Source organism: Lycorma delicatula, chromosome 2, assembly GCF_047948215.1.
Source record: "Lycorma delicatula isolate Av1 chromosome 2, ASM4794821v1, whole genome shotgun sequence".
NCBI lineage: Eukaryota > Metazoa > Arthropoda > Insecta > Hemiptera > Fulgoridae > Lycorma > Lycorma delicatula.
In genome coordinates, this window is record NC_134456.1 from 93,275,878 (window position 1) to 93,300,939 (window position 25,062).

General features: G+C 30.1%; 1 protein-coding gene across 5 annotated transcripts in view; it reads right to left on the minus strand.

Annotated features, from left to right (window-relative positions):
- Nucleotides 1-25,062, minus strand: part of Ge-1 (Enhancer of mRNA-decapping protein 4 homolog Ge-1) — a 153,944-nt gene that overhangs the window by 101,814 nt on the left and 27,068 nt on the right. For all 5 annotated transcript variants that reach the window (XM_075355780.1, XM_075355779.1, XM_075355778.1 and 2 more), the window contains exon 5: nt 14,374-14,505. In XM_075355780.1, coding sequence (XP_075211895.1) covers nt 14,374-14,505 — 132 coding nt within the window. The remainder of the gene's footprint in view (nt 1-14,373; nt 14,506-25,062) is intronic.

Genomic DNA, 25,062 nt, shown 5'->3' on the forward strand with positions numbered 1-25,062 from the left:
CTCCCTCAGTTGTGTTGCCAAAATCCTTGAATATGAGATGACCTTCCATTCCATGCAATGCACAGGAGATGTCATTCTTCTTGAAACTCTTGATTATCATTTTTGGGGTAATTTCCTCCCAGGCTTTGATAATCCACTTGCAAAGCTCTATTAAGTAACCTTCAATAGAGCATTTGTCTACACTTCATGAATGTGTGATCTCCTTATGCCATCCATTTCATGAAAAACTTTTTAACGTGGTCCTTGAAGAGCTTACTGATGCTGACACCAAGGGTTGCAGCACATAAATGAGGCCTCCAAGAATAACTGCAGCATCTGTGTGCATTTTATTTATTCGATTCTTCACAGAATCTTCAAGATGACCATGGAAGCTATCTAAAACAAGAAGTCCTTATTTCTTTAACATTGCTTCAGAGCGACAATTCCAAATGACTTCTAGTCAGTCGCACATTAGTTTCACGTCCATCCAGCCTCTATCTTGTATGCGAACATATAAACTCTTGGTAGTTTCCCCTTTAGCAGAGTTTTTCTTTTAAAAATGACATAAGGAGGCAATTTATTTCCATCTGCACAAATGGCTAACATAACTGTGTATCTCATTTTTTCTGCTCCAGCTGTTTTCACCAGCACCCTGGATTCACCCACCTTGTTTACAGTTAGTGTTCCACGGAATTTCAAGACAGGTGTTTCATCAGCATTTCCAATCAGAGATATGAAGTACTGATTTTTTTCCTCTTACACATATTATGTATTGTTGAAACTCCAAAACTTTATCAGTATATTTTGCTGGTAGTCGTTGGCACAAAGAAGTTGTCCGCCAAAGTGAATCCCTTTCTTCTCATTAATTGCACCACCCACCCACGACTGGCTTTAAAGTTTCACTACTTCATGCCCTTTCATTAGTATCATTTCACAGGTCCCACCCACTCAATCACTGTATCATCCACTGTGGGATGACGTCCTTTTTAAGGACAACAAAAAGATCAAGATAATTTATTTGCGGCTTTAAGTTTATCTCTGATTTCTCCAGTAACGAATCATGTTTGGTTGTACCAAATATTCTCAACCCGCTGCTCGTACACCATTTTTTTCAGAAAATTCCAAAACATGCAACTTAAACCCTACAGTGAAACTTTTCCGTGAATATATTTTACCGGTAACAAAAAAAAAATACAAGAGAAACTCACTTTCAATAAAGCTGCTACTGTTCTAACCAAAGGTCTTGTTTTGCTAGTAAAAGGAAAGAAGCAAGTAGTGGGATTGAAGCTGCTACTGTGTGAAAGTCAATGTCTTACCCCGCCCCCTCCAACAAATACCATAGCATTGTTTTGCAAACACCAGAAAGGGTAAAATTTGTCCTTGGCCAACAGCTAATTGTATGTACAATAACAAAGAAATTCCTGAAGAACTGTTTTTCTAGGAATTAAAAACTGATTGTCTAACATTCGCAAATTTTTTTTCTAAAAATTTTCCTGCAAAATTTGGAGAGTCTTACAATCGAGGGGGTCTTATTTTTGAATAAATACAGTAGTTGTTGAAAATGAATTTCCAATACCAAATGTTTTCTTGAATAGCAGTTTATTAAGATATTTGATAGTTTAAATCATAAAAATAAGTGAGTAAACAATAAATTTTTGACGAGGGTAGATTGTGATATGTTGAATTGCTTGGTTTAAGAAAATAGCTTTTTCTTAATATATCACAATGACAGATCAATATTTAAATACATATTATATGTAAGAGAATTATACATAAAAACATATAATAATTTTCAGGAGGGTTTTGCCGTGGGAAAAAATAAATGATCACATTAAGGTAAGTGAAGGAACTTAAAATTTCATAACATAAATATTATATTTAATTAAAATCTATTTCAAAATTTTATTAAAATAATTTTTAAAAACTGGTCTAAATATTTAAATATTATTTGCTGTAATTAATAGTAATAATGTTTTGTACAATGTATCACTTTGAAAGCTATTTCCTCAATAACATACGTTTGTTGAGGTGAATTTTCCTCAGAGAATAAATCATAATGTTGCCACCAGATTTTTCTGAAATCACATACGATTACACAGGGTGCAACAAAAGCAGTGCAAACTACTTTTGACATAAAAATATGATGAACTGTTGTTTGAAGATACTCATTGTGATATAAAGTCTTGTGTTCTTGAGCAAGTATTTTTGGAATTTCATTCAAGTGTACATTTTTCTATGTTTAGTTACCTAAAATATGATTCAAGACTCATAGGAAAGAAGTAATTATCACCACAGAAATTCTCTATAATGGTTAAATTTCTGTTATTCAATTTGTAGAAAATTTTTAAGTATAACATTTTTTGTCCATTTGTTTTCTTATCTTCCTTTTCATTGTAACTTTAATGATGCACATGGCTATCATTTGTCTCATTGATTTGGTCATTTTGAGTATCAGCTATATCAATAGTATTATTTTCTATAGATTTTCAAAAAATACTACCTTTTTCTGGGTTTCATATGTGATATTAAGTACTATAAACAACAGATTACATAGAGTTGTTTTTCTTGAAAAAAAAAAATGGTCAATAACAAGTAATATGTTCTCATCAAATTGGCATTTGGAAATATCTTCAGAATTAGAATCCAGACTTTGTTTTTTAGTCATTTTGAGAAGTTCCACTCTAAAAGTATCTCATAGTCATCTCCATTTTTTACATACAACAACATCTGAAAAAAATGTACATTCTTACTGTAATTTTTACTATTTAGTAACTAATTCAAAGTTAGAGGGCAAACCACATATTATACAAGGTTGTTTTAGTAATACTGAACAAGAGTAAATGTTTGTTTACTTACTAACATTAATTGCATTTTTATAACATTACATACTGGAAGCATAGGACACAAAAATCAACTTTTAAGAAAATTGATTTTTCACATTTCCCCAGGCCTATCATTTTCTCTTCTTTCAAATGGTTCACAGAAAACAAAATTCAGAAATTATGCATCACAAAACAACTCTATAGAGACATGAATCTAATACTTTAGAGCAGTGTTTCCCAATCAGTATGTTGCAATACCAGCTAAGGGGTGCTACAAGATATGGTGATAAATGAAAAAATATTACGGCCCACTTAAAATAAATTAGGTCAAATTAATTGCTCTCATGCATGACAAATTTTGACACCGACTGATCTGTTTCAATGAATTAATTATACGAAGGTCATTCAAATGTAAACTGGAATTTTGCCGCCCAGACTAAGGATAAGCAGTAAATGTGATGGGGCGCTGCGAGTAGTTAGTTGGATTTGTATGGAGGAAAACAACCACCCAGCCACAACCATAGATCACATTCCCACATAATAGCAGAATGTCTGAGCAGGAGGTACAATCATCTATTATGCAAAAATTTATAATCTGATTTTTCACTAATGAAGGTGTTAAATCCTCTGGAAGTTTTACTTTATTCCAGGCACAGTTCGGAAGTGCTAACCTGTCAAAAACTAAAGTATTTGGAGCAAAACATTTTGTAGCAACCATGATGAACTGAAGAATTAGTCATGAATATCATGGGTGGACCAATGTCAATGATGACAACATTCAGGCTATTCGTTGACCTTGTGGAAGGTGACTGCCAAACAAGTGTCACTGAAATTGCATCAGAGGTGGACATGAGTGTTAAGAGTATGAATACAATGTTGTCAGACACTCTTACAGAAAAATTTCAGCGAGGTGGGTTCCACATTTCACTGAGGTACAGATACATATCCACAAACACATTATCAGCAGCTTCTGATCACTTTAAGGAACGAGAAGCATTTTTGGACTGTATTGTGTCCTATGACAAAATGTAGGTCCACCACTACAGAAAGCAAGAGAATAAATACTGTGTGAAGAAAACGTAGGGAGGGGGCACTGATCAAGGCCAAGAAATGCTTGTCAGCTTGAAAAGTTCTGGCAACTGTGTTTTGTGATTGATAGTATGCTGCTGATTAATTTTCCACAACAAATAAAGGTAAATGCGGCATACTACTGCCTATTGTTGGATGTCAGGGCTGCTTACCACAACAAACTACACCAAAAACTGCTTTGAAAAATCTTCCTTTTCCACAACAATGCACAGCTGCATACAGCAGCTTAGACTCACGATAAACTCGCCAAAATTCATTGGACACCATTAAAACACACCAGTCCAGGTTTGCCACCATGTGATTTCCAAGTTTGGTTTGCTGAAAGAAGTTTTAGAAGGGGAAAGATTCAAAGCTGATGCTGCTGTCAAGCATTATGTGCACCACAGGGAGCTAGCTATCCGGTGGAGAAAATGTACTTCTATTGAAGGAAATTATGTAGAAAAATAGGGTAATTTATTTGATATTTTATATAATATCAACAAAGCTATGTATACAAATTGTGTTTATATTTGAATGACCCTCATCCTTGCATCTGGCAGATTACATTACAACCAATCCCTTGTGATCATTCCCAAGATTTGATTCAGTACACTCAGTTCCTCATAAACATTCCAGAAACTTCAACAGAACATATAAAAGTGAATGAGTTCTCCCACCACTTAGTTTTGTTTTCACAATCCTGTTGATTCAGAACAATACAAAATTATCAACAACAAAATTATTGATTCACAACGCTATAATGTTAACATGTTTTGCTATAGATAGATACGTTCTTAACCTTTTCCCATCACAATGATCTGCGGTTCATTAGCGCTCCGCGAAAATATGTTGGTATCTGATTGCCTCTCTTCACAATCTTATGCTACCCTCTTGTGAAAAAAATTTCAAAAAATTACAGTATATTAAAGAGATTTAACAGATTTTGACAAAAAAAAACAGTTACGATTGGATATTTTTTATGCCTGTAACAAAAAAAAAATTGAAACAGTACAAAAATTATGATAATTTAATTGCAGAATTTTATTTGCTCATTTCTAACGCATTTTTTATTACCAAAATTTTTTTTTTTACTTTGTGTTTATGAAACATAGTTTGCTGATTTTAAAAATAATACTTTCAAGTAAATCGGTTGAAAATTGGGCAAAATATGATGAAAAACCTGTGTCATAAATCACAGATTAGTAACATATGTTAGTATAAGTGAAAGTAGATTCAGAAAACTACGTTTTATAAAAATTCCCACCACTCAAAAGGCTAATTAGATTGACAATAAACCATTTTTACTGTATACTCTTATTCATTACGAATCGATATGTGTTACATTGTTTACCGACATCATTTGTCATAAAAGATATTTATAGACCTCAAGTAAAAGTGATGTATTTATGACCACAAATTTCTTCTTTTTTTTTTGTGTGCCGTATATCATAATTTATTATGTGTTTCAATACATCGATATGTTGCTAGTAAGATAAGCTATTTTTGTAAATAATAAATAAATCCGTAACCCTCATAGCAATTATAATACACAAGTCACACACACACACACACAAGCACATTTCTGAGAAAAAAATGGTCATATTCTTTCTAGTCTAAATAAAACATTTTACATTGTATAAATCTCGTTCAAATTGTGTAATAAAACTGATTCCTTTGTGAATATAAAACAAAATAATCGACTTAGATGCCATATAAAATGATTTTGTTAACACTGTTTTAAAACTGACGCCGTACATAGCCAGTTCCAAGGCTACATGATCTGAAAAGGTTAAAGGTCAACTCCCGGTCAGTGAAAGTGAACAGTGGCTCCTACTGCTTGCTTTAAGCCAAATCTTAAGTTTCTCTCAGATGGTTAACTTCAAAACATAATGATAGAAATGAAGACAAAAGAAAGGAAGGAACATATGGCCAATTACTTAGCATATGGCTTTTCGCGGCATAAGAATGAGGAAAACCTCTCTCTATGTGTATAGTTTGTAGGGAAACTTAGCAACCAAGCCATGGTTACTAGCAAACTGAAACAACATCTTACAACAAAGCATCACAGTGTGTCACAGAAAAGTTTGACATATTTTTAAAATGTACTAAAAGGGGAGAAGAAAGCTGCTCTGAGAATGGTTAAGAGTCATCAGAACTGAAACTACCCTTGAAGCATCATTTAAAGTAGCAGAACTGATAGCTAAAAAAAAGAAAAGAATCCTCAAGGATCCAGAGGAATCTAAAAGAAGAGTCCTCTTGGAGAGGAAATCATTGGCAAGGAGCAGCTGCAAGTTTAGAAAGTTCCTCTCTCACAATACAATCAGCCACAAGATATCTGAAATGTCATCCAATATAAATGAATAACTCATGAAGAAAATAAAATCTCTTAGAAAATTTGTTTTGCAAGTACATGAGAGTACTAACATTGGTGACAAACCGCAACTCCTTGGGCTTATCAGATATATTGATGATAAAGATATCAATGAGCAGTTTCTGTTCAGTGGACTGTTGGAGACTACAACTACATATTTTGATTTTTATTAAATCCTATCTCCCTATCTCAATAAGCATGATCTTTCATGGAAAGACTGTTTTGCTCCATGTACAGATAGTGTACAATCTTTCTGGGAAATTTAAAGGTTTTACTGCCAGAGTTCTCAATGAAAATTCATCCATTATAACTCAAGGTTTTTGGCACAGGGAGGCATCGTCATGAATGCTTGTGATGAATTTACAGCAGTTTTTAACAACGTTGTGAAAACAGTGAACTACATCAAGTCTCAACTTTTGCTTTTGAAGTTCAGGATTTTTTAACAGTACGTCGCAAAACAGATAATGCTCACATTATTATTATTATTATTATTTCATCCAGAAGTGAGATGTTATTATGAGGCCATGTATTGAACAGATTTCTTGAACTTAAGAAAAGGTGAAAATTTTATTTCAAGAATGAAAATCAAGGCATATTTTATGAACTGTTACTAAGTGATTCTTGAGTTTCGAACTGTGGTATCTGGCAGATATTTTTCATAAGTTGAATTAACTGAATGTTTCAGTGTAGTCAACAGGAAACAATAATTTTCTCAACCAATAAAATGAAAGGTTTTAAAATAAAACTTGGTTTTTGGAGGTCTGCAGTTCAGAAAGATGTGTTGAACTTTCCATCTCTTCTTATCTGCCAGGAGATAAAGATCTGAGTAAGCTTAAAACTTAAAACTTAAAAGCTCATTGGTGATCATTTATCAAGATTTCAAGGTACAATAGACATGTACTTTCCATTTTATTTCACTGAGAATCTTGACTGGGCCATTTCACTATTTGATTTTGTAAGCAGTGCGATAAAAATAGATTTCACAAACTACAAACATGATAAATTTGTTGATCTTTCCGCTGATTCCCCACTCAAAGGTAAGTTAACCAAGAGTAGGTCAGTGGCTGCTTTTTGGCTTGGACTGACAGAGAAATATCCTAACCTAATGAAAGAAGCAATGAACACACACTTTTGCTCTTTTCAACATCATATCTATAAAAGCAAGCCTTTTCTGCTATGGTGACGATAAAATCCAAAGCAAGAAAAAACTGCAAGATTTTGAGGATAATATGCATGTTTAGTTGTCAACTGTAAGGACTGATATCAAGTATCAGTGCTCTTAGCATCATCACAAATTCACATTAATGCTTAATCAAACAAAACTCTATTGATATATTTTTATTCAGCGATTTTCATTGCAGTAACCTGTATTCTATTATGTATGTTAATTAAATTATCTTTCACGAAATGAATAAAATTAGTACTGCAGTAGGTATTTATTTGAAGAATAATTTAACTTTTTCCTGGGAAAATATTACACTTTAATTTCATATTTAAATTTTTTTTTAAATTCAATGAAAGGAGCCAAAAATTTTTAACGATATTCCCAAAGGTCCTGCTAACTTCAAAGGCTAAGAAAAACTGCTTTAGAAGCACACAAAATCATAACAATTTTAACCCACAATGTATCTTATATGAGGAAGCCTTCCAATCAGACAGCCGTACCCAATATTAAACATACTCTTTATATAATTCAAATAGTACAATTACAATCCCTCATTCATTTACTTCCTTGTATGAAGTAAAGGAAGTATTGTGATCGCGATAAATTTCGGTTTTCAGATCTCAATGGAAATATCCATTTTGACAGCCCCTGAACCCATTTTAAATAGTTCTGGCATGATTTCTATACATACGTATCTCAAATTAGTCAAAAACGATTAGCTGTAGGATGTTAAAATTTTGGATTTAGGACTGCTGCAACATCTAGTTGTGCATCCCCCCCCCCCCTTTGATTGCAATCAACTGAAACAAAAGTGTCCAAAAGAGCCCAAAATCCAAACAAATCTGGATCTTGGATTTTTTCTTAATTGCAGTAATCAGCCTCATTAAGAGCTTTTCAACGATATATCATAAGTGGTACTTACTTTCATTGGTTCCAGAGTTACAGCCAAATAAAATTTTAGTTAATGAAATATTTGAATCTTACAAGAATGGTTCAAATTCAACTTCGTATCCTTTTTTTTTAATTTAAATATACTGCTTTATTAATAATTATTAATCTCTGATTGTAAATTTTTTTTACAATAAATAATAATTCAATAATAGCAATAAAAAAAAATAAAGTGAAAAAATACCAGAAGTTATTAATAAAATAAAATTTTAAGAACCTTTCATTTAAAAAAAATATGTACATGTAATTTAATAGGCATACTACAAGGAAGTCATGTGGTATCCACATCACATTTTTACTTATAACTTGACGCAGGTTTTTTGTCCACTCATCTTTATTTCACCACAATGAAAGAATTTAAATATACCATATGGAATTTAAATCCCTACCAAATGTAAATGATGTTGCACCCCTTGTATTTAATGGCGATAAGTATATACTTGAGTCATACTTGGTAAGACCTTTCTCTAGAAAGATACTAACCAAAGAAGAAAAATTATTAACCATAACCTTTCTTGGCCAAGATGACCTGTTGAATGTGCTTTTAATTATTACAAAAAACATAAAAACTTTCTAACAGAAATTAAAATTGAGCCAATCAATATAAATAAAATTGTGAAATGCTTTTTTTTATTATATAACAATCTATTTCAGATTTGGAGGCCTCAAAAGATATTCCAAATAAGATATCCTAAATGGTCTCAAATAGAAAACAATAACATTGGTAATAATAATAATAACAAGAATTAAAATTTCAACCAAGCAACATACAAAGCATATGAAATTAAAAAACCATGTATGAAATACTTCAATTGTATCAATATAAAAATAACTATTCTAATAATTTATTTTTTTTAACTTTAATACAATATCATAAAACTGTTACTAAAGAAACTTTAAAATTTCACTCACCTGCACCGTTCATATTATGTTACTTCATTTCACAATTTTTCTCACCAATCTCAATTGTGATATTTTTTATCTGTTTAAAACCACTAAGACTTTTTTCTTGTACTGAAAGTGTTAATTTTTCAATATCCAACACATTTAAATTAATATTTGATTACTTTTTCCAATATGGTACACAGCAACTATTAAAAGTTAAATTATAGTTAACCATATTTCTTTTTGTTTATTCGATTAAAACAATTATATCCCAACTCATTAAATATCATCCACTACCTTTATAAAAAATGGTACACGAATACTAAGAAAAAAGCAAAATATTTATATGAATGCATATGAAATTACACAGGCAGTGAACCATGCAAACACATTACCAAAAAAACAATTTATTTTCATCAACATGTGTGTTTGTATGATGTCAAACAAACAATTTTCGACAAACGAATAGTTTATTATTGAATTCAATATGTATGTTTGAACAAGTATGAACACTTTTTGTCTATGATTTTGGGTTAGAGATTACAAAAATATAAATGGTCACGATCGGTTGTCAGGTTCACCTCAAAATGGCTGCCAAAATTAAAATTTTTTAATAATCATTATGCAACAATACTGTAATCTTTCAAGTTGGTTCAAACCCACTAATGTAAGCTTTATGAAAATCATAAAATATAAATCAATCTTGTAAATCACATGTAAGACTCGAAAATAGCCGAAAAAATAACTTTTCAATAATTGAAAAAAAATTTCATTAAAACACCAAAACAAAATAAATAATTTATATTTACTTAGCGTACATGTGACCCCAATAAACATCTATTAAAACCATGAATAAATCCATTTGCACAGACTGCAGATTTTTTAGAAAGATTTAAAATTAGACAAATGTATAAAAAAATTGTTAATTATAATAGATACTGAAAAGGAACCGTCACATAAGACTATAAATTAAGATTAACAAAATTTAACAAATTACAATTACTTAAGAAATGAATTAATAATTGAAAGAACAGTAATAATAATATGAACATTCATTCAGAAAAGTCTTACTAGACTTTTCATTGATGACTGGTTTTGTATGAAATCTGATACAGTCGAACCACAGTTTAATAAAAGAAATATTTTTTCTAATTAACCATAACACCTATAAAAATTATTTAAAATGATCAAATAGACAAAGTCAAGGTAAATAAAAACATATATTTCATCATTGCTCTGAATTATGGTAGTTTGACATTTTGTAAAAACAAGATTTTCTATATTTTTACTGTCCTACCTTCAAGAAAAAGTCATGAAAATTTGATATATTTAAATTAAAGCTCAGATGTAGCGAACAAACACAAATGATTAATAAATTAACAATTATGTAAATTACTTTTTTCTTTCTTTATTACAAAAATTAACAATATACAGCCTACCCTGTGATATGATAATGCAGGTGTAATGCACTTATCTGATATCTTGTGTGTGGTGTTGGGGAAATAAATCATTAATAGTCTTGATAATGATAAAAGAGAGCTAGAAAATCAAAAAAAAAAAGATTTCCTATCCATGGGGGACATCACAGTTAGATAAAATATTCACCACTATGGTAAAGGCTCCAATGCTGGGGGAAGGAAATGATGCGGTTGACAAAGAAGAGAAGAACCTATTCTTCATGTAAACATTCAACCAATCAACAATTTAAGCTATTGAAAAACTAAACTGGTAGATTCTGCCAAATCAGCCAAGGTTACATCTAATCAGTCCAGGTGATGATGACCTTGCTTCTACAAATTAATTTCTGTTAGCTTACCCAAAGCATCACTTCATAGTCAAGCTTGAAAGAAATTAAAACAAGGATTCTAACTGATGAATAAATTTTCTTTGCTATAGGTATACAAAATTTAATAAGAAAGAACAAGTACACATAATATATTGTAAGAGGCAACGCTAAAAAATTAGGTTGTTCTATTACTAAATGAACCTTTTTAAAAGTACAATATTTGCTCTATATTCATTAAACAATATCACATAAAGATCTTGATAGTACAAAAATAAATACTTTAATCATTTAGCTAGACTAAAACAGTACCATTACAGGCAAGGGTTAGCAATTAAGTCTGTATAAAACATAACATAATATAGCGCACCATTTTTCAAGGCAGTAGCACAACTTCCATTTATGTTATATATAATCTTTTAGAACACTCTTCAGTCATATATACACATTTACGTTCTATCTTAATTGTTGTTGTACAACACAAACTAACAAAATTATTCTAATAAATAAAAACCATTGTTTATCATATGACACTGATTTATGTGATATACAGATTTTTCTTTTTGGACTGATAACACTGCCCAAAAATAAAAATATTTCGAGCTCAAAAACAGCTTTTTCTTATATATTTCCTTCTGCTGAATTCAAAAATCACCATAAAAATGACCGATTAGCTCTTGCTTGGAGATACAGTGACATGTCATTTTTTTACACAATTTAAATTTTTAGTTGGGGGTAATTTTTTTTTTGGAGTTGTCACACCTGTTAAATGACAAAACACAATGTCCTTCATCTGTTTGTAGGTTATAAACATTATTAATGTTGCTTTGACTGTGAGTTTCATATTGTTTGTGTCGTAATTAGTGCACAATGTCTGGTTTTCAAGTACTTACGAAGTGAAAAATTTGTTAAATCAAAATGTGAAGAAAATGTGTAAATTCAATGGATAATTTTTTTTACATTTGTAGTGAAGTAACATTTTCGTCATAGAAATGCAATCTGACACCTCTTGTGAAGACTGCCTATCAGCATTATTTTGGTGTAAAGGTAGGGGGACCAGGATAAGTCATGGGCTTCACATATATGTTGCAACTCTTATTCAGTTTTACTACAAGAATGGCTGAAAAATAAAAATGATCTGTGGCTTTTGCTGTGCCTATGGTTTGGCGGGAGGCTACAAACCATACAGATAACTGCTATTTCTGCTTGACTCCACCTATAAAGGCAGGACTATCAATGAAGAAAAGAGGTACAGTTCAATACCCTAATCTTCAATCTGCTATTTAACCTATTCCACAATCAGATAATTTATCAGTTCCTACTACACCCCAAAATTATGAGCTTGAAGAAGAAAATGAAGACCGTGTGAAAGAAGAACCCAACAAGCCTTCCACATCCCATGAGTCTAATTTTGACAAAAAAGATGATAAACTCATCTTTTGAGTGATCTCATTTGAGATGTTGATTTGTCGAAGGAGACTGTAGAACTTCTAGGGTCACGACTACAGCAATGGAATCTTCTCCAACGTGATGTCAGGGTCTCACAGTACAGACATCGTCACAGGGATCTGCTTTCTTTTTTTGAGAAGAAAAACAATCTTGTTGTTTGCTGCTTGATGAAATGTTTGAATCTGAATCACAATCCAACTGATTGGAGGCTACTATAAATTCCTCCAAGCTTAGTTTGAAAGCTGTATTACTTCACTACAACCGTCTTCCTTATATTCCTGTTGGTCATGCAGTTCACATGAAGACTTATGCAAACATGGCAATCCTCCTAGACTAAATCAAATATGCTGAACACAAGTGGAAAATCTGTGGCAATTGAATGCACTCTTAGGAATGCAACTGGAATACACTAAATACTGGGCTTTTATGTATGTAGGACAGTAGAGATAGGAAATCAAATTATATTCATGCAGACTGGCCTGCAAGAAATCTTAACTGTAGCAAGAAAAATGTTGTTGCCAAGCCTCTTGTGGCCCCAAAAGTTGTTCTTTTTCCACTCTTTCATATAAAGCTGGGTTTTATGAAAAATTTTGTCAAAAGCATGAATTGAGAAGGATGTGGAAAAGAAAAGGATAGTTGGGAAGCCTTAAAGGGAGTCATTCATGGATTTTTAGGCAACATAAGAGATGAAAACTACAGTCAGTTGTGACAGTACTTCTGCAAAAATACTATCAACTCAGATACAACATGTCCCTTAAAATCCATTTTCTCCATTCACACCTGGACTTTTTCCCTCCTAGTTGTGGAGTTGTCAGTGATGAACACTGAGAAAGATTCCATCAGAATATTTCTATAGTTGAACAAAGATATCAGGGCCGTTGGAATGAAGCAATGCTTGCAGATTACTGCTGATCTGTGTGTAGGGATGCTCTGGAACTCACTTACAAGAGGAAAGCCAAAAGACAACGATCTCATGAAGCCACCACAAGATTCTCTTCAGACACAACCAACTGCCAGGTACTCTTCCATCAATTGAGAACTCTTAGAATGTAACTGTCATTAAAAAAATGTCAAATGGACTTTCTATGTTGTTGGTATATGTGATTAAAAAAATGTATCGTTAAAATGTATCAGTTAAAATAAAATACTTCACCTACTGTATATCACAGAAACTAGAACTAATAAAAATTGTTTCTTTGTCATATTTGTTTTTCTCAACCCAAAATTAGTAAGATTTGACTCATGAACTGAAGGAAACATTAAAAAAAAAATTTTTTGTTGGGCAATGTAATTATTTTTAAATGGAATGAAGATTAATAAATTTTAGGCTTCCATTAGTTCCTAACAACAATAGCAATATACATCGTACCTTAACAATTTCAAAACATTATCATCATAAGTGTCTATATCCCTTTTATAGAAGATATAAAATTATAACATTAAATCAGCAATAAATTAATTGCAACATTATCAAATAAATAGTGGTTCTGAAAATCCCATAAACATACTGTAAACAAATAACGAAATCAGACATGATTAACAGTACTGAAACAAGTAATATATAAAAAAAGCTATCAAGTGGAATATTAATTTTATCCCAAAAAGTTACTGTAGTAGTTAATAGTAATTTCAGGACTAATATAAACAAGTTTAGTTCACCTAAACTCATCAACCAGCTTGTCAGCAATAACTATTTAAAAAAAAGAGGGAGAACAACTTTTTTCAATTTCATTAAATATAGTTTATTAATTAATATCTCACAATGTCCAATTCTTCTATATAAAAAAAAAACTGCAGCAGTTTGTTATAATAGTTTTAAATGAGATTATTTTTCCTGGAAAAACTTCATAAAATTTAACTTCACCTAGTTTTAACTGAATTCTTAAGATGAATATATAAAAACCTTAGTTCCTCTTGTTAAAGCAAGTAGTCCTGCAACATCATCATAAACAGACACTGCATTTTTAGGACCATCTTCTGGTATGTATGGGCACCAAACTACACGATGACATGGTACTGGAGGGCAATCTTTATCCTAAAAACAGAAAATCAAAAATAATTTATACAGGTTAAAATAAAAATTATACATGTGGGGCACTTTCTAAATAATGCAAACTGTTATAACATTGCAGTCATCAGTTTATCTGGAATTCAAATGCAATCCGAGTCAAAAGTAACACTGGTTTCAGCTGAAGAGTTGAGGAATCCATAAATCTGATCACTAGTAACCTAAAGTATACTATTTTAAATGATTAGTGCTAGAAATGGTATCTGAAGGCTTAAAAGAGATATAAAAAAGATATAAATAAAATAATTAAATAAAAAAAAGTGCACATTATTTTTTAAACATCCCTCATAATTAATTAATAATGTTTAAAAACTCAGTATCTTTACATGTTACAACAAGATGTTTTTTCTTTTCATTAAATTTAGTTTTTTAAAACAATTTTTTTTATTATTAACCTTACGCTAACAATAAAAAAAGGCTGATTACACTTTCATGCCAAACAAAAAAAGTGAAAAAAAATGTTAATTTTATCAATAATCCTAGATATTAAATCAGCAAAATAACATTTTAATTTCTTTGACTATTTTTCAACATCAAAAAAAAAATCTGAATATATCATTAACTAAATTTAAAAAAATGTAATATTTCTTCATTTAAATTATTTGTTTATGGCATGCAATCTTTATATTTTTCATAACATATCTAAGAAACAAGAGATACAAAAATGTTGAAGTAAACATTATTTCAATAGGGAAAAAAAGAAAAATCAGATTAAAAAAACTTAATATTTAACTTATTTTTTAAACTGTTAAAGCTTATAGCAATGCTGATGTTTCAAAACTTGTACACAAGTAATGGCATGTAAAATGTTAATTTGATGCCAGCGTACTTTTCAACAATAAATAAAAGATTTCTTTCCAAAATTAGTTTAAATAATTACTAGGACTGCAGGTTTGTTACTAACTTTACTTAAAAGTGCATAATTTTTAATGTAATTCTGGTTACTGGGTCAATCCATTCCAAGTGGTCCATAAATAAAAATTGGTTATGTGACCATCTCAGAAAAAAGCCATATTCTACAGGTACATACCCTAATATTTTGATAATACAAAACTAATTTGTTTAAATTTTTATTGTATCTAGTTAAAAAATAGCAGCCATTTTTACTTGAGCCTCATACTCTTCTCCATGTTAGCAGGCATCTATGATTTTCTAAATCAATCAGCACTGGATTGTCCTAGACTTCAAATAAACTGCATTATGTTCAGTACATTCTGGTCTACAAATCAAAGTCCTACCTAATATGATTTTATTCATGTACGCTTTGTAACTCAAAGATACCAAATGCAAATGAACAAAATTCAATTTTCATAGAGTATTTTCTCAAAGCAGGAATAGTTTCTAAACATCAATTTTTCCTGTGCTATTAATATAAGAGTATAGTTACTTTATATAAAATATCAATGTTGAACAGAAAACTCTTTAAAAATTACACCCTTTTGTAAACTGATTTCTTTCCAATTTTTCAGCTGTAATATCTCTCTATTGGGGGACTAGATAAAATTCTGAAAATTACACACATAAAGGGTTTTTCTATGGTATCAAAACTTCAATATAAATTTCAACTTTGAGATTGTAATTGTGAAATCAAACAAAAAATGATCGATTTACACATCCAGATTAGTGGACATTACTTTATATAAAATATCAATGTTGAACAGAAAACTCTTTAAAAATTACACCCTTTTGTAAACTGATTTCTTTCCAATTTTTCAGCTGTAATATCTCTCTATTGGGGGACTAGATAAAATTCTGAAAATTACACACATAAAGGGTTTTTCTATGGTATCAAAACTTCAATATAAATTTCAACTTTGAGATTGTAATTGTGAAATCAAACAAAAAATGACCGATTTACATATCCAGATCAGTGGACATAAGAATATAATTCAATTATTTAAACATATATCAAACTAAGATAGCTATTTTGATACAATACAGGATATATATCAAATTATGTGTAATAAATATGATTGCAATATTATGTAATGATAAATTTAAAACCTGTAATGAAATATAAAATTAGAATTAAAACAACAATCAGGTAAAATGTAATAAACTGTTTCCCTGAACTACTTTAGCACTGAATTAACAATTAATAAACTGACAACTATATAACATCTTCTCATTTTTAATCAATTTTTACTTTATGTTGATTAACAGCTATGAGATTTTTTCACAAAGTTTATGTGTGATATTAAAAGTATGCCCAGACACAGTGGTAAATATCAGGGGATCAGCTTTTTCAATATACTTTTGATTGGCACCATAACTTGGTCCATTTCATTTTTTTTGAATGAAGTTCCTGCTCCTGGTGGATGATAACATGCACATCTTTTTTTTTGATCATCTATATTATTCACTTCCACAATCCACCACTGTCAATCATAAATACATGCAACTGTGTCTTTATTTTGAAGTATTAATAGCACTACTTTTGCAACTTGATAAAGTTCACTACCAGATGATATTGTGTACACAGTTTAGCAAACTTTCTAGATTACGGTATACAGTGAAATGATCTAGTGACTATAATCTTCTGACAAGTGTTATACCTTTCCTCTAAGGTATTGGAACTGAGGTCTTTGATTTCCTCAGTTTTCACAAAAAAACATATGTAATTCCCTTAACATTTTGTTTACAAAATTTAAACATTTCCTGAGCTGTCAAGATTATAGGGCTGCTGTAAACTAAACTTTATCACGGATCACTTCGTATTACCCCCTATGGCTTCACAGACATTTTTCCCATGACGCAATGTAAAAAAAATCCCATTCTATGTCAAGTCCAAAATCTACTTTGTAACAGCGTAGATATATTTTTCTAAAGTTAATACTTATAAGACCCATATTCCTCTGTCCTAATATATTGTATTTTTATAATCAAAAACCAACTTGAAAAGCCGAAGTACAAAATTACAAAGTAAATGAAATGATAATTACCTTATTTTTTATTCCAAAAGCACTTTTGCTGGATCCCACATCATCAGTTGTATATAAAATATATTTATATAAAATAACATATCAAACATAAAAAATTAAAATTACAATCATATATACAAAAATATGAAGTCAATTAAATAAAACTACATATATAAATATGACGTCATAATTAAAAAATTTAAGTTAAAATTAAATTTAAAAAATAAAACTCAAATAATGAGTAATGTAAAATTGGCAGGCCAAGTTACATAGTATAAATTTTCTATTTATTTTATTTTTAACTTTAAATCTTTTATCTTTTAATTATGATGTCATATTTATATATATGTAGTTATTTTGATTAATTGACTTCATATGTTTATATACAAAATATTGTATACATATATATGATTGATTGTAATTTTAATCTTTTAATTTTTTATATTTGATATGTAATTTTATATACAACTGGTGATGCGGGATCACACGAAAGTCTTTTTGGAATAAAAAATAAGGTAAGTGTCATTTCACTTGCTTTATAATTCTGTACTTGGGTTGTTCAAGTTGGTTTTTGAGATGATGAAAATTTTTCAAGTATTTTATTTCATGATATTTAAAAGTTGAAATGATCTCAGAGTTCATTCTTAAAGCAAAAAGTACTTTTTCTTCTTCATTATAATCTTTAATTGATTTAATGTCTTAAGAACTCCATACACAGTTTTATAGCGAGCTTCATTACCAAACGTCTATAGAACACTGTCCATCCATTTTGATAAAAGGTCACAACTGTACACTAAGAGCATAGAGGAAAGTGAGAATAATATTGGTGGAGGGGAAGACAACATACAGTGCAGGCACAGACTTGCAGGTGCTTGAGTGAGCCTGTACAGGGAATTATGACTCATTAGCACAAATAACTATTAACAGTATAAATTGTAGATCTACATATATATTTTTTTTTCTTTTTTTTTAATTTAATCATTCACATAATAGTTTCTTTCAAAATAATGCTTATTCACTTCTATAATTTAATAGGTTTTCCACTGATTTACAAATATAGACTAACTTACTGATTAATGAGCAAATTAATTTAGGCTCCTTTTTAATAATAAATTAATTTGCAGGGTCTCTTCAGAAAATAACTGAACTTTTATTAATCTTTATTAATTTTATAGATTATTGGTTCTTATTCCTTCAAAGTACTCCCCTCCCCTACTCGGCAACTTTTTCTAGCAGTGTTTCCACTTAACGAAGCAATCCTGGATAGCTTCATTTGAAATGGCCTTTAAGACCCATGGCGAATTTGCTTTAATGTCATCAATACTATGAAAATAGTGTCCTTTCATTACCAATTTTAATTTCAAAAATAAGAAAAAATCGTAAGGAACCAGGTCTGGTCGAGCAGTGAGGCTGAGAGATGACAGTCATCTGATTTCTGGTACAAAACTGATGAACTAACAAAGCTCAGTGTGTGGGTGCACCTTGTCATGGTGAAGGAACCATGAGTTGTCTCGCCACAACTCTGGTCTCTTTTTGCGGATTTTTTCACATAACTGTTGTAAAACACCTTGACAGTATGAAACGTTTCCACGAAAGTTTTCTCCAGTTTCATGCAAAATTTTACATTGTATTGTTGCTCCCAAAAATTGCTACTAACACTTAAACACATTGCACTCAAATAACAATAACACAAAAACTAAACGAGATATCAACAATTTAAGAACATGTGATTACAGAGGAGGTTATGTGGAATACACCGCTGCCACTGGCTGCATTGGATGTCACTAAATATCTCCATTGGCTCGTAATTAAAAATGTTTGGTTATTTTCTGAACAGACCTTGTATTATCATTTATAAACAATTTTTAATATTTAGCAAAGGATAACTTCAAGATAAAATTACTTTGATAAACGGAAACTTTGTATCAAAAATAATTCAAAATGATATATTGGGCAATCAACATGCTTATTTATAATAAGTACTTCATTTATTTTTAAGGAATCTCGTTTGCTTCATTTAAAATATTTTAGAAATAATAGAATAATTCCTTATCTCCAATTATCCCGAATGTGGAAATCATTTTTTGCTCAAATTGACAACTTTTTTATACTTACTTTGAGTAGAATCTCGAAGTTGAAATTTATACTGAAGTTTCATACCATAAAGACCTTTACATGTACAATTTTCAGAATTTTATCTGGTCCGTAACAGAGAAACTGCAGATGAAAAATTGAAAAAAATTCAAAAATTAATTTTTTTAACGGGTATGCTATTCACCATTGATATTTTATAAAAATTATATCTTGCATTAAAAGCACAGAAAAAATTGAGCCTTAGAAAGTATTCCTTTCTTTGAGAAAATACCCTGCAAAAACTGAATTTTGTTCATTCACATTCAATATCTTATGGCTACAAAGCATATCTGAACAAACTCATATCAGGTAGGGCTTTGATTTGTAAGCCAGAATGTACTGAACACAATGCAGTTTATTTTAAAAGCCTAGGACAACCCAGTGATGAATAATTTAGAAAATCTTAGATGCCTGCGAATGCAAAAAAACAACATAAGAGTTAAAATAAAAATGGCCGCCATTTTTGAACAAAAATATGAGCAAAATATGACTTTTTTCTGAGATGGTCAAGCAAACAATTTTTTTTTTTCTGAACCACTTGGGATCAATTGATCCTAAGTTTTAAATTCTTAGATAAAATAAAATGTTTATCGAAGGTAAATTTTAATTGAAATATTTTCCTAAAACAAAATTATTTTGCATGTACGGTCTCATTTTTCCAACTTGGTTTTGTTAAAAAAGTTATTTAGCTATGTTGTCAAAAAAAATAATTTAAAACTAGGCAGGCAGGTGGCAGTAGCTACACCAGTCTCAATTTAATTTTCTAAATTAAAGTCTGCATGAAAAATGTGCCATAACACGTTTGGACCCGGTTAACTTTTCACAACTTTAGAAGTAGTCCTAAGGTCTAATATATACTTTAGTCAGGAATGTACAAGATCTGTTCAAAAGGTATTTGAGCATATTTTTTACATATTTAAAGGTCACACTACTTACAAACAGTATAATCAGGAGATCCTGCAATTATCTTCACATTGCAGCTTAATGTAAGAAACCTGTGGCAACAATGCATGTGGTAATTGCATCATGATAACATATAAATAGATTTGTCACTTCTAATTCAGAATTTCTTTATCTGGCATGGAGTTCCTCAGATTAAATTCATCAGGTACCTTACTCACTAAACCTAGCACCTTGTGATTTCTGATTGTACCCAAAGCTGAAGCCCACTGAAAGTGTTTAGAAAAATGTTCAGGAACGAAAGAAATTCTGCATTAAGTATTTGGAGTCACAAGGGCTCTCACCAGCAGCTGGCTGCCAGTCATCTATTTTTTTTACTTCAATGAAGACCTGGTTTGAAAGTTTTTTTTATGGCCTAGGATCAGATGCTTTTTGAACTGCTTCATATACAAGCAGAATAACAATAATTAATAATAATTACAATTTTTTAATCTAACTAAATAATTTTTATATAGATACAATGATCGGTTACATTTTAGTAAAAGTCATTACAATAACATTTTTTGTCACCATTTGACTGATATTTAGCAATCCATAGTCCATTATTTTTTGTTCAGTGCTAATCTTCTATAATCTTAATACATTTGATTTAATCTATATCTTCAGAAATTTTCATACAGTTTTATATTTTCATATAATTCAATCTTTTCCTCCTTTTATCTTTTTTACTTTCTACACTTTTTCAGCTTCCGAGTTGATATTTAATTAATTAAAAAATTGAATTTCTGTATTTTCTCATTACACAGCATAATATACCATTTAAAAGAAAAAATAAGACTTCTTTTAGATAGAACTAATATTATAATCTGATTTTTGATGGCAAAAAACAATTCTGTGGCTGAAACTGTGCAAATTTGAAACGTTTGCAGAATGCTAAACACAGTAGTGGCATTCATTTCAAAAAGACAGAACAAACATTCATGATGAAGAACGTAGCAGCCGGCTGCCGGTGATAATGGATGATTTGATTGAAAAAATTTATTTGAGAAAACCGATGTTTCGCAATTGTCCAAAGACATCAAAATGTTTCATATTCTTTATAATTTATGAAGTTTTGACTATAAAAAATTGCCGGATGGGCGCTAAAGATGTTAACCATCATACACAAGGAAAATAGTCTTGCTGCAGTGCAAGAATTTTTTCAGCATTATGAAAATGAAATTGAAAATTGTTTTTATCACATTGTTACTAAAAATGAAATCTGAATCTTCTATTTGAGCACCAAGATAAAGCAGAAATCAACGCAATCATGCCAGCTGCATTCATCTTATGTTAGACCGAAGAATTCAAACAAAAACATTCAGTTAAGAAGCTTATGCTTCAGAACAAGGGTGTCTTCTTCACAAATTTAGTAATTGCAAAATTGCTGTGTGAATATGTACTACCAAACATTAAAAAATCTTAAGATGAGTTATAAAAAACAAATGATATGGAATGCTATCCTGCAGGATTTTGTTTTTGCATGCAATCCCTGGTTACACACAATAAATCAGACAGTGAGGCAATTGGAAAAATTTCTTTGAAAATCTTCAAACATTCACCATATGGCCCTGACTTAGGTCCCAGTGATTATTTTCTTTTTCTTCATTTCAAACTAGCTTGCTTCATAAAGGTTTTAATGACAATAAATTGAAAAATGGCATTGCTGTCTGTTTAAGTCACTGGCAATGGAATTTTTGAAAAAGTAAAACACTATGAAAAATAAATTGAAATTGAAGGGAATAATGCAAAAAAGTAGTAAATAAATTTAGTTTTTATGTGTAAGTAATAAATTTATTTATATTTTTTAGTTTTGTTTTTATTTGAGAATGAATCTTACTTTAAAAAAAGCCACATACACAATATTATATATATATATATATATACTACACTCAAATTTATCAATATAAATTTTTTATTTTATTAAATAAAAACATTTTTAAAATATAAATTATAGAAATTAAAATTTAAGACTACATATATAAAACATGACGTCAAATTTTATATATGTAGTTTTTAAATTTTAATTTCTATAATTTATGTTTTAAAAAAATTTTAATTTAATAAAATAAAAAAATGTATATTTACCTTGATAAATTTGAATGTATTTGAGTGTAGTTATTTAATTTGATATAAACAGTTTAAAATAAATTACAATTGAAGAAGTGGATTTCCATGAAAACGTTTTTGTAAAATATGAAAAACTAAGGTAAGTGTCATCTTATTTAATGTATATTTCTGTACTTAGGTGAATCAATTTGGTTTACATTTGTATATTATTAGTACAGGGGACATGGGTGTTGAAAGGATTGAGTTTAGAAATATATATATATAAAACTCTCTCTTTTTCTGTTTAGCCTCTGGAACCACTGTAAAGTATTACTTCTGAGGATGATATGTATGAGTGTAAATGAAGTGTAGTCTAGTACAGTTTTAGGTCGACCATTTCTGAGGTGTGTGGTGAATTGAAACCCAACCACCAAAGAACAACGGTATCCATGATCTAGTATTCAAATTCACATAAAAGTAACTGGCTTTACTAGGTTTAAAACCTTAAAACTCTCAACTTCAAAATCAGCTGATTTGCAATGATGAGTTAACCACTGGACCAGCCCAGTGGGGTGTGTGTATATATATATACCCCACTAACTAAAAATATCTCTTGAACATAACTTTATCACAATCTGTAAAATTTAAGCTCATAGAAATTTTTTCTTTAAATAATTTAAAATATATATTGAATATACTGTTTTTTGCGGTATGAATCCAAATATCACCCGTTTTTTTTTTTCATCTCACAAAAAGCACAGTTTTTTCCACAATCTACAAGTCATATCGACTGTGTATATGAAAATTATAGAAAGTGAAAGGAAATGTAAGCTTCATTTGAAAATGTATTTATTTAAGTAATGTAAAAATGTTTACCTTAATTGAAAGCTTTATAATGTTTTTATTTTGTTTGCCTGTGAAACTCCTTTTTCTACTTTGTTTCTCATGTGATAAATCTTGATCATCCCAATACACCATCAAATACTATGAATCCATCATACTGATATTCTGCCATTCATGGTACCTTATTCTCCATTTCTATATCTTTATGAAAGTGTTCACCCTCTTCTTTACTCACAGCCCTAAGATTTTCTGGGAAGAAGTCCAAATTTGTGTATAAATAGTAAATTTTTATGTACAAATAACATCTTATATTTTGAAAATTTTCAGGATACTTTGAAGTTATTTTGCAGCCTGGTTCCTTGGTGTTTCCTAAGAATTTGGTAATAACATCTTTAAAGTAGCCCAAGCATCTTTTTCAATATCATTCATTATGGGCAATGAGTTTTTATCTGTCATAAGCCCTCATATATCTGGACCAAAAATATAAATTCATTTGCTTAGTTTCTCTAAGGTAAGAGAACTTCAGGCATACAGGTATAAGTACTTAAAGCAATTTTCTTCTTTTCATAAAGTTTTAACAAAAAGCTTCATCATTACTGCTTCACAAGACCCAGTTTTATATGGAGTAGCAGCAGAAATTTTCTTTGAGTCAAAAAGACTCGCTCAACGATTCTTGCTTCTGTTTCAAGAGATTTTCTTGCAGTGTTTTTGTATCAAGTTTTAACATCTTGCTCGGCTGTACCATTCACATATGAAACATGGGCACTAAGTATAACCACTCTGCTGACCTAATATGATCTTCAGAAATCATCCAGTTATGTTCTTTACATTTTACTTTAGTAAGTACCAGTTTTAAACTAATAAAACTTTCTTTTAGATGTACTGAATGACCAAGCGGTACAGAGACAAACTTGTTCCTATTATGCAAAAGAATAGGTGTATTTGACTTCTTTAGTCAACAAAAGCTAATAAAACTGAAAAAGATAACAAAACTGAAAGATAACAATTTTTAAACTAACCAGGCTTTAAGAGTTTGCTTCCACTATTTAGTTGAAAACTATTTAGTTGAAAGAATAATCTCTGCTAGCACTACTATATGAAAAATTTAAACTTCTGCAGTTTTTATGACATTAATTCTTAATTTTTGGGATTAATAAAAAAACAGAGCATAAGAATAATTAGGATGACAGATATTAATAAATGTTATAAATGAGAATTAATTTATTCATTAAAACTTGCCATAAGTAACAGTAACTTTCCTAATAAAACTCATTCCTAATAACTCACAGATTTTAAATTATATTTTAAAATGTATAGAAATGTTTTAAATCACTTGTGCAAAGTCACATGAACCAGTGTGATAGTTACAACAGCAAGTGTGCCAGAACATTCAGAACTGCATAACAAACAGTGTTTTGGTTGTAAAGTTGAACTAAGCTATTGAGTTTTGTTAACTGGGCTAAATTCTTGCTACAGTGGCCACATTTTACATTACAAATTGTAATTTTCTAGTTTTTTCTTTATTAAAGATTGTATTATATTTCTGAGAAGAGTAATTTTTGTTTAATAAATGAATTATATTTAATGTTTCAAAATAACTTAATAGTAAAATGTTATTTAAAAATTTTCTGTACTAATT